General features: G+C 54.1%; 1 protein-coding gene across 1 annotated transcript in view; it reads left to right on the top strand.

The window, feature by feature from the left end:
• The window catches only part of LOC306670443 (pericentrin-like), a gene marked incomplete at its 5' end in the record, with an annotated part of 39,300 nt that extends 26,767 nt beyond the window's left edge, over positions 1-12,533 (top strand). The window contains 9 exon segments of the mRNA XM_079155086.1: positions 1,354-1,586; positions 2,550-2,652; positions 3,622-3,795; positions 7,583-7,690; positions 8,373-8,605; positions 9,776-9,852; positions 10,699-10,840; positions 11,365-11,492; positions 12,034-12,533. Coding sequence (XP_079011212.1) covers positions 1,354-1,586; positions 2,550-2,652; positions 3,622-3,795; positions 7,583-7,690; positions 8,373-8,605; positions 9,776-9,852; positions 10,699-10,840; positions 11,365-11,492; positions 12,034-12,077 — 1,242 coding nt within the window.
• Positions 12,534-17,641: the final 5,108 nt, after the last annotated feature.

The following is a 17,641-nucleotide window of genomic DNA, read 5'->3' as shown; positions in this document are numbered from 1 at the left end:
TCAGCTCTCCACTTGCAGCCCTGGGACACCCGATTTGCCAGTTACTGTGGCCCTGCCTCTGCAGGGTGCTCCTATAGATGGAGTCCCATGAGACATGGCCTGCTGCCGCCAAGGTTCTTGTGGATGTACATCCCACCTGCCTGTTGGTAGCACTTAATATTTTTTGCTGTCTAAAAAATTTCCAAAATGAGCTGGGAGATCAAAGCCAGCCTCAGCAAAAGCAAGGCACTAAGCAACTCAGTGAGGTCCTGTCTGTAAATAAAATACAAAATAGGGCTGGGGGTGTGACTCAGTGGTCAAGCGCCCCTGGGTTCAATCCCCGGTACCACCCCCTGACACCCCCTCCCCACATTTCCAAAATGGTTGTCATGTTTTATCACCAAAAATATGGAAAGCAGCAGGAATGGTGTGGAGGTGTAGCAGTGGGTGGTGTGGCCAACAGGTCCTGGGCCGTTGTGTGTGCAGTGTCGCGAGTGTGCTGGCTGGCACCTAGGAAGTGGCTCTCTGGCCAGTGTGGTGCTCTGGGGGTGTCTCCCCACCGGGAACCCCAGGCCACACCCAACCGTTCCATCTGGTGAAAGTGAGCAGCATTGTGACTCTGCATAAAAGCCAAGGAGCCCTTTCCAGGGCTTGACAGCCCAGGCGTGTGTGTGGTGGACACGGGCCCTCTGGAGTTGTCTTGTGAAGTCCGAGTTCTGAGTCCTGTTCTGGTCGTCCTTGACTGAGTCTCCTGTGTGGCCATAAGTCTTACTTTCCTCACGTGGAAATGGGCGAGGTCACCTCTGGCCTTGCCCTGTGGCTGGAGCACTGAGCCGACCTCAGAAGGGGCCTGCTCCAGCCCGGCTCTGCTCGCCGCGTGGCAGCCTGGCCAGTTCTGCAGCCTGGAGAGCTTACCTGCAGCTTGTCTGGGTGCTTCCTGCTCATGTCTGTTTCCTTGTGAGGAGGCCCGTCTGTGCCATGAGTGTCCCTGTGCCCTTTCTGAGGCCCCTTGTCCTGCCCTGTGGGGTCTGTGAAGTGCTCCAGAGTGTGTTGAGGTGTTCCTCCTGCACCTCTGGGACCTGGGGTGCTGGGCAAATCTCAGGAGGGCAGGTGGTCGCTTGGCAAAGTGAGGCTTCCAGACCAGAGGGCCACCGTGGTCCTGGCCCAGGGCTGCTGTGTGCACGTGCTCGCCTGTCCTGCCTGTCCGCCTCGCAGGCTCCTCTCCAGCAGGCCTCGAGGGCTCGCCTGCACTGGTGTCAACCCTGTGGCCTTCAGGAGTGAAGGTGGGCCCTGGGGTGGCGGGACCCTGTGGAGGCCCAGCGCTGGTCCTGGAAACTCGCCCCAAGGTCTTCTCTGTTTCGGCCTTGCCGGCAGCGGGAGCTAGAACTGCAGCGCCAGCGGGATGCGCACAAGATGGAGCAGCTCCAGCAGGCGGTGCGAGAGCTGAGGGCTGAGGAGGAGGCAGCGCCCCAGGGGGACGGCCCCCGCCCCGTCTCCCTGGAGCTGGACCACCTGCAGGGACAGCGGCAGGAGCTGGAAAGGATTCGTCAGCAGCTGCTCTGTGCCGCTGGGCTCTTGGCCAGCTTCGTCAGCCGCACGGTGGACAGGTGACTCCCTGCAGTGCCCACAGCCACCCCTTGCCCTGGGTGGTAGTGGACTTGCCCTTGTTCCCCTCCCCCGAGTCGACGGGCAGGGCTCCCGGGAAGACCCTGACATAGCGCATCTTCTGCATCCTGATGAGAGAGGAAGACTGATGGGCAGGGCATCTGACTGGGCTTCCAGGTTCATTCAGACGGGTTTTCTCCACACCACTTGCAGAGCCCTGCCCTCCCCCCACCCCCTGTGCCCACCAGGGTTGGGGTGTTGTGCCACGTCACCCCGAGGCCTCCAGGGCCACCGCTCACACAAGGGGGACTAGACTTAGCACTAGGAAGCTGTGCCCAGGAGGTTTGCCGTGGACTGGGGGGTCCCGAGAATGTTGGCTAGTCGAGTTCTCCTGACTAATGTACAGAGCAGTGTGATTTCTAGGCAGTTTCATCTAGGACAGAATTTCTAGAAATATATTTTTAGTTGTAGATGGACACAATACCTTTATTTATTGATTCATTTATGAGGTGCTGAGGATCAAACCCAGTGCCCCACATGTGCCAGGCAAGCGCTCTACTGCTGAGCCACAACCCTAGTCCCTGGGACAGAGTTTTTAACAGTTGGCTCAGAATTCCAGTGGAGAGCACTGGCATGTGGGCCCCTGGGCACGGTCCTGTACTCAGTGGTGTGGGGCTGGAGGTTTCTGTGCCTCTCAGACACGTCCACCTGCAGGCCCTGCCACCCTGCCTGGGGCTGTGCCCCTCTGTCGCCATGGAAGAGGGTTTCCCAGCCCCCAAGTGGTGGAGAGGTGACTGGGGGAGGTGACGGCTGATTACCACGACCCACTGCATGAGCTGGGCAGTCACTGGGTATCGGCTGAGGGTGGTGACAGCCGCTGCACTGTGTCCATTGACTCTTCAGTAGCCAGGAGGAGAGCCTGTGGGATACGCGTGACCCTTTTGAACACCCCTTCACCTTTATAGGACAATTCACGACTGGACGCTATCCAATGAGAAGGCAGTGTCATCTTTAGTACAGACTTTACAGGGGCTCAAGTCTGAGCTGAGCACGCCCACCTCCTCCCAGGTACTGGCCCTCTGCTGACCTATGCCCTCTGCCCTGATGCGGGAGTCGAGGTTCTCCAGGGGCATGTTGTGGCAGCTCTCTGGGCTCTTTTGTGGGTGGTTGGTGGCTCCTCTGGCCCTTGCTGTTGGGGCTTTGCCATCTGGTCCTGCCCTATGTGACTCTGGGTGCCCTCTACCCTGGCCATGTCGCGTGGTCCTTGGAGCTCAGCCGTGCAGTCCAGCGAAGGCTGTGTGGTCTCTGAACCCCTTCTGTACAGGATGTGCACCCTACAGGGCCAAGCTGGCCTTGGGGTCCCTGGTCTGCCAGGGCCACAGTCCTTTCCAAGGCTGTAGCTAGAAATGAAAGCCCAGTTCCTCCTGGGAAGTCCTGCTGCCTGTGCACAGCTGCTCACATGACCTCTGACAAGTGCTGTGTGATGTCATGAAGTCAGAAGTGTGTTAGCCGGTGCTGCGTCTGCCATCCCAGCCACATGGGAGGTTGGCCTCCAGGGCTTGGCCAGACCCCTGCTTCAAAGTAAATGAAAAGGGCTGGTGTGGCCCAGTGGCGGAGGGCCCTGGGCACGCCCCCCAGAGTGTTGTGCGAGCACTGCTGCCGTCAGGCAGCTGGGAGGCTGTCCCCACCCTGTGTGACCTGCGTGGCCACTGGTGAGCTGTTTGTGTGCCCTCTGATCTGGGAGGTAAGGGGCCTGTCTGCAGGACTTGCCATTTGGCTCCTCGGGACGAGCACCGCTCTCACCGTGACCCCTGTTCACGGTGCTCCTAGAGCAGCCCAGAGAGGCGAAGGCAGCAGGCCTGCTTCCTAGAGGAGAAAGAGAGGGGAGTGAGGGAGTGGGTGGTTCCGCCTGGGGAGGGATGGCGGCCCCCAGCCGCGCAGCTTCCTGTCAGACTCCCGGCCCCACCTGTCGCCCAGAAGACGGCCATTAGCAGCAGCAGCACCATGCACACACCCTCTTTATTTCCTCCTTTGAAGAAGAAAACGGCGGCAGAGCTCCAAGTCCAGCTGGTCGACCTGCTGCTGCAGGACAACAACGCGCTCACCAGTGCCCTCAGCACAGCGGCCCGGGAGGAGGCGGAGCTGCGCAGGGCGGTGTCCCGGCTGGAGAGGACGCTGCGGCATCACACGCAGAAGGGCTGCATCTTGAGCGTAGGTGTCCCCCTCTCCCCCGCCCCCGGGTCTCTGTCCCTTCTGTCCTGCCTGGTGTTTTGAGGCTGCACTGGGTTCTGCTGCAAAGGCTGGGCTCTGCCTCCTGCCTTGGCCTCCACACGGCTGCCACTGTGTCCAGTTCAGATTATTGTATTTCACACCCTAGAGTGACTCTCCTGCTGTGTTCCTGCTGCACACGTGCAGTGTCTGTGGTTCTGATGCCTCCAGGGCGATTGCACCTGCTCTTGAAGGGAACCTTTGACCGAGAGTGATAATCTGACTCAAGGGGAGTTTTATTTGGTTTTGAGTGTTTAGTTTTCCTGATGCAGAGTTTGATAGACATTTTTTCTTTTATATATAGATTGTTTCTTGCTTTACTTCTTTATGATGAAAATTTTAAAAATATTTAAAAATTTACACACAGTGAAATCTCCCCTTTCTGGCATGTTGTCGTGCGAGTTTTCACACTTGCATAGAGTCTTGTCACCTGCATGGCCACGGGCTCCACCTGGTGGCCCTGGGCTCCTACCTAGCTGTCCTTGGTGGGGGTGGAGTGTGTGACCACTGCATGGCCTCCCCTCTGATGAGGCGTGGAACGCCGGGTTGTTAAGGGACCTGCTCCTCCTGTTGCTGAGCCTTGCGGTGGAATGCACAGGCCACCGAAGGACATGTGGCTGTTTTCAGGATTTGACAGTTATAGCTTCTGTGTCTACTTCAGGGCTTGGTGTGCGTTTGGGTTCTGTTTTTCTGGGCAGGCACAGTGGTGCACCATAATCCCCAGCAACTCGGGAGGCAGAGGCAGGAGACTGCGAACCTGGGCAATGTAGTGAGACTCTCTTTCAAAATTAAAAAAGAAGAAAGACTGGGGTGGGCTCAGTGGTGAAAGCACCCTGGGTCAGTCCCTAGCACCGTACACTGTATGCATGAACAAGCAGGATTCCGGGAGTCCCTCTTCTGTTTTCTGGAACAGGTTATTAGGTGCTGTTGGTATTTTGTGGTTAAATGTTTGTTAAGACTTACCAGGTACACATTTGGGCGCAGTATGTTCTTTTTGGTAGTTTTTAAAGATAGATTTTGGATAGTTGAGGTTACTTATTTCTTCTTGGGTAAGTTTTGCTACTTTGTGTCTTTGAAGGAATCATTTCATGGTAGCTGTAAGATCTGTGTGCTAGGGTGGTCTGTAGATGGGTGTTGAAACCCTTCCTTTTGTTGAAGTAGAAGAAAAAGCAAAACAACACAGAAATGCCTTTCCTAGGGGTCCCCAGCACCAACCTGCTGGAGGCAGTGCAGGTCCACGGGGTGGGGCTCCGACCCCAGACAGCCCTGACCTTCCGAGTGGCTCCCACCACCTCCCTCAGCTTCAACTGGCTGAATGCGCCAGATGAGGAGCATGTGGGGAGGGATGAGGCCCCTGCCCTCCAGGAGCCTCCACCTGCTCTGCACCCAGAAGCTGCCTGCAGGTGAACCATCCTGCTCCCTGGCACGCATCCCCCTGCCCAAGACTATCCAGGGGCCCTAGAGTCACCTCACTCAGAAAAGGGCAGAGGTCTTAGGAGCTTGTGTCAGGAATTGGGGTGGAGACCAAATGTGAAGACAGATTAATCTAGTGGCCTTTCTACAAGGGTCTCTAGAGCTCTCCGTTGGGAACTTGGTGGAGAACCACGTGTACTTCTGGTTATTTCACAGTATCATGGCTGCTAATGGTGGTCAGTCTGACAAGTCTTGCACCTTCTTATGTTTTGTTTTTCTGGTCTGGGGCTGGAACCCATGCTGGGCAGGTGCTCTTCACCGTGCTGCACCCAGCCCTATTTACTGTCTGCTGAGACGGTCGGCGTGGTGCAGGATGGCCTCCATCTCAGGGGCTCCAGCCAGCGTGCCTGGCTGTTCAAGAAGCTCGCCTGAGAACAGGTTCTGTTTTCCCGTCCCCGAGTTGCCTTCAGCGGCTTGCTCTGGGCATGGCTTGCTGGCCGCTGTCTGGCCAGGTGGAAGCAGGTGTGTCAACTGACACTTTCATGTGTCGTCATTTGATGCTGAACACTGTAGATGACGTCACAGCTTCTGATGTGCACTGTTTTCTTTTTAATTTAGTTCAAAACACTTCCTTTCTTCTGGGGTTTTCTTTTCACCACTGGATTACTGACTTGGACGTTTAATTTTCAGACAGGTGGAAGATGACGGGTAGGCTGTTTTCCTCTTGCTCTCTGGTTTAAGTGCACTGTTGTCGGGGAACACACTTTGAGTATCGTTAGCTCCTTTCAGGCCTGAGACCTTGTCCTTTCTTGGTGAGCGTCACTGGTTGCTGGCAGCTCAGGTGCTAGTGGCCCTGGCAAGATCCCAGCAGTTCCTTGTGCAGCCAGTGGCAGGCGCGTCCCATCTTTGGTGGCATGGCAGCTCCTCCTGCTGCTGTCTGCTGTGGCGTGGTGGAGGCGACTGTTCTCTTTTTGGTTCTGTTTGTCAAGTCTGCTGTGTTCTCTTGTGTCCCGCGTGGACACTCCCCATCAGCATCCGATGATGTGAGATGTTGGCAAGGGCTGCAGGAGTTTCCCATCAGGCTGTGTGGGCTGCACCCCAGCTTGGGGGACAGTAGGGCTGGGGTGAGTTGGTAGAGACCTGGTCCTTCTCTGCCTCCAGGATGGTGTGCATTGCCAGAGTAGCTCTTCCCAGACGCTCCCACAAGTCAGTCTTCCCTTCCACCTTAGGCTCACTGGCACTGTGTCCTCTAACCTCCCCCTGCAGCTGAGCATTGGCACCTACAGTGCATGCAGAAGTCCTGTTCCCAGCTGTGGTACAGGCCCCTGTCCACATGCTGTGGCCTAGGGGCAGGTCACTGGCAAGGGTCCTTGGAGCCCCTTTGTCGTCCCCCCCCCCCCCCCCCCCCCCCCCCCCCCACGGAACCATCCTCCAAGTGTATGCTCCTTGGGGACCCACTGCACATGGTGGAGGCCTACCCTCAACCTGAGGTGCTCTTGCCACACAGAACTTTCTGTGTGTGATTTGATGGTGCTAGTAGAGGGCTGTGCATTAGCATTTGCCAGCAGACTGCATGTCTAGAAGCAGAGAACATGAAGGCATTTAAGACTTACAGTTCTGAACTTTGGGGTATTTCTACATTTTTTTTTTTTTTTTAAATAAACTCAGTGGTGCTCTACCACTGAGCTACATTCTCAGCCCTTTTAACTTATTTTTATATTTTGAAATTGGGTTTCACAAGGTTTATGCAAGCTGGGCTCAAACTTGTGATCTTCCTGCCTCAGCCTCTACCCGCCTGCCTCTCCACCCCAGGAGTTGGGATTATAGGCATGTGCCACCATACCTGGGAAATACTGTTTTGTTGTTACTGAAGTGTCCCTTTTGTGCAGTGGTATACACCAGTAAATAGAGATTAACAATGACCCATGAGTGTTATCTGTAGGAAGCCACCGCAGGATGCCTGAGACCAGTAGGGACGCCCCATGGCATGCCATCCACGGTTAGCGCAGCCTCGACGGGGTCCTCGCCTCAGGGACACACATGCACAGCTCCTGCCCGTCCCTGATGGGCCTCCCCTGAAGAAGTCCTGGGGAGAGACCCTGGCCCCTGCCTCAGTCTGCTCTTAGTCACCCTGCTCACGGGTTCTTACTGAAGAACACCTCCAACCACAGTAACTTAGGGAGCCCCTACCTCAAACACAAAAACAGAAAAAGGGTGGGGACGTAGCTCAGGGCCAGAGCACCCTGGATTCGATCCCCAGTACTGCAGAAATAAACAAGAACAGCTTTGTGGATGGTCTGGGTGTGGTTCATTGCAGAGGTCCGGCAGGTCTGCCTGGAAGCAGGAGAGGACAGCTCCTCGAAGCTCAGGCTCGGGTCGGCCCGCGCTGGCTGCAAGCGAGGAGGCAGACACCTCCCATGTCAAAGTAAGGTGGAGCCGCAGGGTGCGGGGCTGCTGGGCACAGAGAAAGACCAGGCCTCTGGGGGTGCTGGGCACAGAGTAAGACCAGGCCTCTGGGGGTGCTGGGCACAGAGTAAGACCAGGCCTCTGGGGCTGCTGGGCACAGGGTGTTGCGGCACTTTTTTTTTCATGCATTGGTCAGTTGCAGACAAATGCAGGGTCACAACGTGCAGGTCTTGTCTGCTGGGCTGCTGGCAAGTTGACCAAGTACACACCCTTACAGGGAAGAGGCTTGCTGGCCTAGTGGTCAGGTCACTACAAAGAAAGTCCCCAGCTGTGGGTCAGCTCTGAGGAAAAGCTGCTTGTCAGGGTGTGGGCACAGAGCTGTGTGCAGCTTCCTGTTTCCACACAGTTGCCCCCACCCCTCTTGTCTGTGACCCATGGTGAAACCCCACTCCTGCCCAGTTTGCCCCTTCCTCAGGTGGGGGTTCAAGGGTCTTTCTCGGGGGCTTAGCTGTCAGTGCTGTGAAGGGAGGTGTCTAGACTTCGGTAGACAGAGGTTGGGGTAGCAACCCAGGGTGTGCAGGACTGACCTCTGGGCAGTGCTGAGGGAGACCAGTCTGGTCCCGTGACGAGCCACAGATGCGCTGCGGGGTGCGTCAGCAGGCTGTCTGCTGCTCGTGAACAAGTCTGTTTTCTTCCTCTAGATGGAGAAGTTGTACCTGCATTACTTGAGAGCTGAGAGCTTCAGAAAAGCTCTGATTTATCAGAAGAAGTATCTCTTACTGTTGATTGGCGGGTTCCAGGATTCTGAGCAGGAGACCCTCTCCATGATTGCTCACCTGGGGGTGTTCCCTTCCAAAGCAGAGAAGAAGGGAGCCTCGTCCCGTCCTTTCACCAGGTTCCGTACTGCTGTCCGGGTGGTCATCGCGGTTCTCAGGTGAGTGCCCCTGGGTCCCCGCCTGCCTGTGCTCTGAGTGTGGGGGCAGTGTTCTCTCCTAAGAGGAGCCGTCCTGAGGCCTTCAGGCCACAAGAAGCCTGTCTTCAGGAGGTGGTGGTGTGTGTGACTGGAGGCCCAAAGGGGGCGTCTGGGCTGCCAGGAGCTTCCCGCCCTGCCATGGCTTCACATGGGTTCTCCTGCCGGCAGGCACACACAGCCACATCAGAAACCGCCTCTCACCTTGTAGGCTTGTGCTGCTTCTCTTTCAGTCAAACTTGAATCACAGACCAGCAGCTGGGTGCACAGAGACCTGTCCCTCACCAAGTTGGTGGCCACTTCAGGCCCCTACCCACCCTGGCAGCCCGGGCTTTGCCTCCAGCATGGTTACCCTGTCTGTCTGGGAAGGCGTTCTTCACCCTCCCTGCCATTCGTGCTGGGCTTATTTCTGCAGCAGGAACATGGGTCTCTAGTGCTGTTGGAAACTTTAGTCAAAGTTAAACCGTGGCAAAAGTTAATTTCATTTTTTAAATTTAAATATTGCTGAATTTCTAAGCTCCCTGATTTCTATGGAGGTGCCCATCTGGGGTGCTACAGAGAGTGGGCTTGGCAGCCAGCAGGAGCAAGGGAAGGAGAGCCCCTGGGGGTTGTGCGCAGGCCTTCTCCAGCCCAGACCTGAGGTGCGGGGAGAATGCCCTGCTCCAGGAAGTGTTTTGGAGAGTGCTGGGTGGAGGACGATGAACAGACTCTGAGGCTGCCTGCAGGCCCAGGGCCCTCTGCCCCTGGGGGCTGCCGTGGAGGGACCTTGGAGGGTCTTGTCTGGAGCGCCGACTTGGGACTGTGCCCTCTCCCTGACCATCGTGTCCCCTGCCTGCCTGACTCCCTGGGACTCTGGTGGTGTCAGTGACAGGATGAAGCCTGCAAGGTTCTGTTCCTGGTCACTGGTGCCATTAGTGGTTTTGACCTGGACCCCAAGGGCGGAGCTGAGCTGTGGTGGGGTCTGTGGACCCAATGGTGTGGTAAGGCATGAGGACTGTGTGCAGCACAGCCAGCTGGCAGCCGGCCTGGGTGGCCACGGGTCCAGCCTGATGGTGCGGACACAGCAGGGTTTCCGCTGCCCTTTCCTTCCCATTGTGCTGTCGTTTTCAAAGTGTTCCTTCTCTTTCTTCGTAGGCTACGTTTCCTGGTTAAGAAATGGCAAGAGGTAGATCGGAAAGGAGCCCCGCCACAAGGCAGAGCCCCCCACCCAGGTGTGCACACCTGTCCTGGGTCAGGGCGAGGTCACTTCTCAGCAGGATTATATAAGGCACTGTGGGAACTTGTGGGCTCATCCAGCCCAGTTGCCAGAGGCAGGATAACAGCAGTGTCAGGCTTGCACATGGTGCCTGGAGTGGCTTCGCAGCACAGGGACGTGCCAGACAGGCTGACTCCTCAGCAGCCAGCCTTGGGGGGAATGGCTCTTACGTGCCTCCATCCTGCTGCTCACCTGGGGCTCACCTGGGGCTCGGGCAGATCTGGTCTCTGCCATTCTCTGAAGCTGTCTGCCACCTGCAGAGTGCAGGGCTGGCTTTCTGACGGCAGGCAGTCACCAGGAAGCAGGGCACTTTTAGGCCTTTATCCCAGTCTGGAGGACTGGGCTGTCTGGTCCCCACTCTGGACCACACCTGGTCCTCCTTCCTCCTGAGCCCACTCCTCAGAGCTGGCAGAGGCAGCACAACCCGTCTCACCCACAGTCCTCTGAGGCTCTCCAGCCATGGGTTGCCCATGCCAGTGCTGGGGTCAGAGCCCGACAGGAGATCAAAACTCAGGTGTCTACGACTTTCTAAAACATGGTATCTGAGGTCTTTTAAAATGTCGAAGTTGGGGCTGGGTCGTGGCTCAGTGGTAGAGCCCTTGCCTAGCATGTGTGAGGCACTGGGTTTGATTCTCAACACCGCATGGAAATAAATGAATAAAATAAAGGTCCATCAACAACTGAAAAAAAATGTTGAAATTGCTCTGAAGACTCTTAAAAGCTTATCAATCTCTGGCAGATGGGCCTCCTACTCAAATGCGTTCCTTTCTTTTCCTCTTTTGATGCCGAATAACTGTGGAAGGGCCCCGAGTGCCACGGCAGCAGCTGCCTCCATCAGAAACCAGAGTGACCCCACCAACCCAGGACCAGCCTTCTGACCTTGCCAGGGACCCTGCCCGAGGCTCTGGACCTGGGGCAGCAGCCTCCCCGAGCCGGAAGGAGAGGTCAGTTGTGCTTCAGCTTGCTTGCCTCCCTGCAGCCTGTGGCTCCTCAGCACTGGCCTAACCCAGAGCAAGGCTGGCTAGTTCTGTCTAGGAGTTCTGGGGACTCGCCAGGTGCAGAGGGAAATGGCCTTGGGATGAGGACAGCCAGGTGGGACTGGACAGCTTGTGCTTTGCCTAAGGAAGGGCAGGTGGGCCACCCTCAGGCTGTGGGATGAAGGATGCAGTTTGGCAAACAGATGCATATTTGATGGTTTAGTGAATGAAGTAACATGACAGTTTCGACTCTTAACTGTGAAGCAGTATAGAATTAGTTTTTAAAGCACTATGTAGCATTTTTTTAAAAAGTCTTGCTGTTCTCTCTGTGGTAAAGAAAGGACGTGAAATGGCCCGAGGTGACAACTGCCCAGGAGCCTGGTCTGCAGCGCCTGGCTCTGTCTTCTTTGTACACATTCACCATGGTGCCATCTGTTGGGTTCAACCTTTCCTTTTTTCTTTTCTCTCCTCAATTGGTGGTTTGCTTGAAGATCTGCTCCGTCCCCAAATTCAAAATTAGAAAGAGTTCTGGCTGCCTCTCAAGATTCAGAACATTCCTTGACAGAATATATTCACCATTTAGAAATGATCCAGCAGAGACTAGGAGGCACCCCACCAGGTAATGACAGTTGTTGAATTGCTTGTTAAAAATTGCATGACTCACCCTGGAAATGTGAGCTGATGTAGACAGGAGTGCTGGTATCCACTCAATCCTTGTTGGCTTCAGGCTTACACTCAGTTGGGGTGCAGCGTGGACAAGGAGACACTCAGGGTGCCGGTCAGTGTGGCTTAGGCCCCTGGACCTTTTGTCCTTTCTCTTATATTGAGATTATCCAGTGTTCCTTTCTATTTTTTAATATGTGCTTAAAAAATTACATTTGTATGTGTTTTTAGTTGTAGATGGACACAATACCTTTGTTTCATTTATTTATTTCATGGGGTGCTGAGGATGGAACCCAGTGCCTGACGATTGCCAGGCAGGCCCTCCACCACTGAGCCACACCCTGCCCTCAGTTCCTTGAGCATCATAATTAAGCCACCTTTCATTTTTAACAGAATTGAGATGAATTCAGCAACAGTATTTGGAAATTGTAAGATCACTCTTAAAAGATGTGTGAAGTTTTGTAACAAATTACTAGCTTATTTTTACTTGTCTTTAGATTCTACTTCAAAGAAATCCTGCCGCCAGAAGATCAAGCAGTGAATAAAGTCCTGTGGCTTTTAACCTGTGACCTTTCTATTTGCGGAAAGATGTCTTTTCCTAAGGAAAGCGCATGTGACTTGGGCACTCCTCACGTGCCTCTGATGCCAGCCCCAAGTGCCACCAAGTCCCTCCGCGAGGCACTGCGGCAAAGCCACACTGAGCAGTTCAGCCCATCTCGGTGTGCTTCTGCTCCTGGGCCCGCAGCCACATGACTGCCCTGGGGCCTGTCAGCAGAGCTGCCGTGGCGCCTCTGGAGGGAAGTGGGCGGCTTCCAGCTGTTTATTTCCTAACATGTACAGATGGGAACGTGTTAAAGTTTTAAACGCACGCAGGCGGGAAGGAACGAAGTGTAGGCACTGTTCTGTGGTGAGCAGCCTGGTGCTGGTTCACCTGGTTCACCCGGTGTGTGCTTCTCATTGGCAAAAGTGAACGAATAAAACCTGGACTTAGGTCAGACTCTGGAAAGCCAGATGCCTGGGTGAGCTCAGGTCACTGTCCTCTGTGCGACTCCTCCCACCAGTCCTCGTTCCCTTCTCCGCCACGCTACCACACCTACACTGGACAGCCAGCACCTTCACCTGGGTTTATAAGGCTATCAGTGTGTATGGGTTTAGTGAACATGGCAAAATGCTTTTAAAAATAGTAAATAACTAGTGGGTACATGGTCATTGTTTAAAAATGTCTATAATGAAAGATTGAAAAAATGCATTATGGTCAAGTAAAGTGTGGCCCAGGAGTGCCTTTTCCAGACACACAGTACTGTGTCCGTCAAGAGTCCAGGGTGGGAAACAGACCACTCTAGGCTTTCAGAGGGGTTGGATCCAAGGATGGGCTGCTGATGATGGAAGAGGTGGGGTCTGAACCAGCAAGGTGAGGCAGCTGGAGATGCACAGCAGCTGGAAGCTGTCACCTGGGGCTCTAGGATAGGACCCTCCCAAGGAGACAGGAGATGTCAGAGTGAAAGGCAAAAGTGCCCATCTTGCCCCTCCTGCCCCTCCCACCCCTCCCCGCTACCACAGCCAGGGCAGGGAGCCTGGGCCAGGTGCCTTGCAGAGTTCAGCACCCATGCAGAGCTCAGGTGGACCACACAGGCAGATGCTTAGCACAGTCCACCCTGGGATACTTGTTCTCACCTTTCCACTCATGTCCAGCCACCAGTGTCACCTGACACACCTCCCTGACGCCAGGCCTGTGAGGCATCCAGGCTCCAATGCAGACTCCCGCCAGGCCCTGTGGCTTGATGCCTGCGAGCTGGCTTGTGTGTCGATGCACCACAGCCCCTTGTATGAGGTGGGAGGGGACCTGGGCATGGCACACGCCTGTCTTCCCACCCACGACTCTGGAGACAGGCAGGAGGATTGCAGGTTCAAGGCCAGGCTGGGAAGCACCTCTGGGTTCAATCCCCAGCACTCAAAAAAAAAAGGGCAAGTGAAATGGGGGTGTGCCTGATCCACATGTTGAAGAGGCACAACAAGTCACGCCCTTGCTGTCACTGACTTCCTTTCTCTGTCCCCAGCTAGCACTGTGGCTGGCTGGGTGACCTATGCCTTCCCCTAGATTGAAACAAGCACAAGTACCACCAGGTGCTGGTGAGGCCTAGGTTGCAGACTGCTGATTGCATCAGCCTCCTGGGTTGCTGTGATCAGCTGCTGGTTCAACAGGACCTGGTCACATCTAGTTGGAGCAGCCCTCCCAGAGTAGGGTCATGGGATGGAAAGCAAGAACCGGGCCAGGGCTCCCTTTCCTGTCTTTGCCGGTGGGCTCAGCTGACTTGGTCTAGCTGTGGGAACTTAGTGCACATCCCCACAGTGGCAGTGACTGTCTTCATCCAGTCTTTCCACCACTAGACAAGCTGCTGCTAGTGATGGGAGTTTGTGGCAAGATGGGACAGTCCTTACTCAGAAACCCATTGCGACACTGTGAGAAGAGTCTTCTGATAAGAAGCAAAGGAATTTGAAGTCTACAGATGAGTTTTGGGAGGACAGGCTAGTCCATGTCTGGAACAGCAGTGGGGAAATATGGGGACAACACACTGAAGCACCTGCGGCACCCGTGCTACCTGGCCTGTGTGAGCCTTGTCTCCTAATTGCATTTGCTCATGCCATTCACACCAATTAGATGTCTCTCAGTTCAATTCTGACATCACCCCACAAGCTGCCTGCCTCCACTTGAGACAGGAGGCATGGGGTCCCCAGGCTACTCAGGATTCTACAGCCAACTACAAATGTGTGCCTCCCGACCCTGCCTTCTGCTTGGTAGTTTGCTGGAATGACTCAGGAAAGTGCTGAATGTGGGACTGTCCACTTATTACACAGGTCGTACACTTATTAATCAGGGACAGCCAGGTGGGAGACGCACAGCACTGGAGCAGGCTTCACCCTCCCCACACAGGGAGCTTGCTGGTGAGGAGTTTTACCATGGCTCCACTATGTAGCCATGCCTGAGGAGATCACTGGCTCCGTGATTGAACTCCTGGATCACAGTAAAAGATAGCCTCTTACTCCAGGAACCAGGGCCAGAGACTACACGCACGTGTAGGTATGTAACATGTAGACAGCACTTCCTGGAAGATGGTGCACTGCTGCGCGTCTGGCATGACGGCACAGTGGCAGAATGGGCCGTCTCAGTTGCATGTTGGTTGTATCCCACGGGCAGGTGTGTTTTCTGCCAGGTCCCAGGATGACTCAGATGTTACTTTTCAAATGCAAAATGATGAATTAGCCACCAATTTTTACTTCAGAACCCAGGGGCCCTGTGCTATGGGACTTTACCGGAAGCACCATCCAGGTGTCCTGAATTGCAAAGGTCAGACTTGCAGGATACCCACATGTGGTATACATTGAATCCCAAACCCACAAAGCCTTGTGCCTCTCTTCACTGTAGATAGTGTAAGCCATCTTTCACATTACAAGGGACACTGTGACATTCCAGACCACCCAGCCTTCAGAAACTGCCACAAGGGCAAGGCCCAAACTTCCATGGAATTCTCCCTCCATCTAGCACAAGTCTTACTAAGGCATCTAGGATGCTTCCTTTCTGCTCACTAGGACCAATTATTGTGATCTCTCTGATGTCATGAACCAAAATGGTGACGTCTGAACCGGTGAACATGCCAGCTGCAGTGAACTGATGGGCTTTACCAATTGTTCTTGAGCAAAAAGTGATAAGGGAGCCAGAATATGAACCTCCTGATTGCACCTGGTGCAGGTGCCTCTCAGAGATGCTGATCCTCAAAACCCACCAACATCTCCTTGGCTTCTGGACTCATGACTTGACCCTAATATAGCCCAGAGGACAGGCCTGCTGCAGGAGAAGACAGCCTACCTGACACACCACAGCACTGGCGGTGAGCGTTCTGTCCTCAGTCTGCCAACACTGTCATGCCTGCATCAGAGAATACCATGTCCAGTGGTGTAGTTTTGCACACATTGCTTCTTAGTAGCAGGCGTATTTTGAAGTGACCAAAGCACAGAAATGAGCTCATTCTGGATTCACTGTCCTGATATTTACACCTCCCCCTGCCCTGCCCAGAAGCAACTGCTCTGGCAGAAGGGTAGAGTGGCCTGCTGATGGCTGTCTTTCAACATCTGCTAGGAAATCCTGTTCCACAAGTTTCAGTTGATGTCTCATGGGTGTGCCTTAAACCAGCAGCTCATGTATTATGCTAAATTTGCAAGCTGGATCTCCGAGTTTCTTTTTCGTAGCACTGGGGACTTAACCCAAGGGTGCTCTACTGCTGAGCTTGACTGCCAGCCCTTTATTTTGAGGCTGTCACTAAGTTGCCTAGGTTTGCCTCAGACTTGAGACTCTCCTGTCTCATCCTAACGAGTCGTTGTGCCTGGCTCCTAGCTTCTTAATCATAGTTGAGTAAAAGACTACTGAGAGGCACCACTGAGGACCACCACACACTTCCTTCCCCACTGCATCATTAACTTGACAACTCCACCTCTACTGCCAAGACAGTGGCTCCATCTTTTTCTTTATTTTCACCTGTTGGTCCCTAGATGCAAGAACTCCAGAGTTCCCAGAACTCATTCAGTCTGCAGCCCAGTGGGGCACTTGATATGTTCTTGGTGAGTGTCCTATCTGGCCTGAGACAAATTAGGAAGGTCCAGATCCCCCCACAAAGGGTGTTTTCTGTATTCTTTCTTGGACAAGGGCTGTTTCTGCAGCTAGCCAGGACTGCTGGCCCTGGCAGTTCCGTAGTGGGGATGGGGCCGCTTGTGCTTATCACAGCCACTGCTGAAATCAGATAGGGGTAAGGCCAGAGACTGGTGGAGACCGGCATCTCCCTGCTGGAGTCCAAGGTGCAGTCTCTGGGGCCACCACTGCTATCACTGTGGCTGCTGCTGCTTCACACCATTCACTTCTGCTGCTAGACTCAGTGGGTGATGACCCCAGAGGCTTGCGGGGGGGATTTTCCCAGTCTCCTGGTGTGGCAGTAGTGAGCATCTCTTCCAGTGACAGCCCAAAGCTGAGCAGTGCAGTGGTGTGGAGATTTCAAGGTCCCAGCGTGTGCCTGTATGAGCTCCACTTCTTACATCCTCCATGCTCCTCAGAGAGCCGGTCAGGAGTGTTGCAGCACAGGCCCCAGCAACCCTGCTTGGATGGGCTCGCTCTGCCTTTTCACAACTTCTGTTTGAGTTGAGCAGAGGAACTGTTAGGCTCTTTCACCTTTTCTTTCTCCCCTTCCCAACCCTTCCTACCTGCTCCACCCACTGCCTTGGTTTTTTCCTCTTGCTAAAAGCTCAGTTCTTGTCCCCCATGGCAATCCAATAATGTGGACATGGTTTTGAGAAAAAGGAAAAAGGTTTATTGCTTTGCTAGCAAAGGAGAAACACAGGGAACTCCTGTCCCAGAGGCTGGGATTCTGCCCATCAGTAGGAACAGGGGGCTTTTAAAGAGGTGACTCTTCAAAACACATTCCTCCTGCTCTCTGGCATTGTAATTCACTTAATCAGGAAACAGTCCTTTCCGAGATCTTTGGTGCCATCCCCAAAGCCTGGGTTACTTTACTCCTTTGGTGAGTATGTACTCAGGGACAGATAACTACCTAGGATGGGGAAGAAAAGGACATTTGGCTTTCCTTCCTTCTTCAAACGATGGTGGCATGAATGTATGTGGTTTGGAAAATTGGAACATTTTTCTCCTGGATGGCTGTCAAACCTGCAGTAGGACAAATCTGTCTCACAGTGGAAGATCTCTAAAGGATCTTCAAGGAAAAAAACAGAAGGAATGACTCCCAGAGATTCTTCCCATGAGATCAAACCTCTCTTTCTTCTGGGAAATGAAAATCCAAATTTTAAATAAATAACAACAAACAATACAAAGAGAAATTTGAAAAGAAAAAAAGAGAAGAACCCTTGGCTGACTGGCAGTGTGACCTGTGACCCTGCAGAATCTCAATGTGGGAGGACAGGAACCATGAGGTTCCCCAGTGGTGACTGGGAATGATGGTAAGTGGGGCTGCTTCTGTTCCTGCCTCTTGGTTTCCAGATGCCTGTATCTCTCTGTGTGGATACAGAGCACCAGATAAAGGTCTTGCATTTAATGCATCTTAGCAA

The sequence above is a fragment of the Sciurus vulgaris genome (assembly GCF_902686455.1).
Source record: "Sciurus vulgaris genome assembly, chromosome: 10".
Lineage (NCBI taxonomy): Eukaryota > Metazoa > Chordata > Mammalia > Rodentia > Sciuridae > Sciurus > Sciurus vulgaris.
The sequence above is the reverse complement of the archived record's forward strand: the minus strand, read 5'-3'. Positions and strand labels throughout refer to the sequence as shown.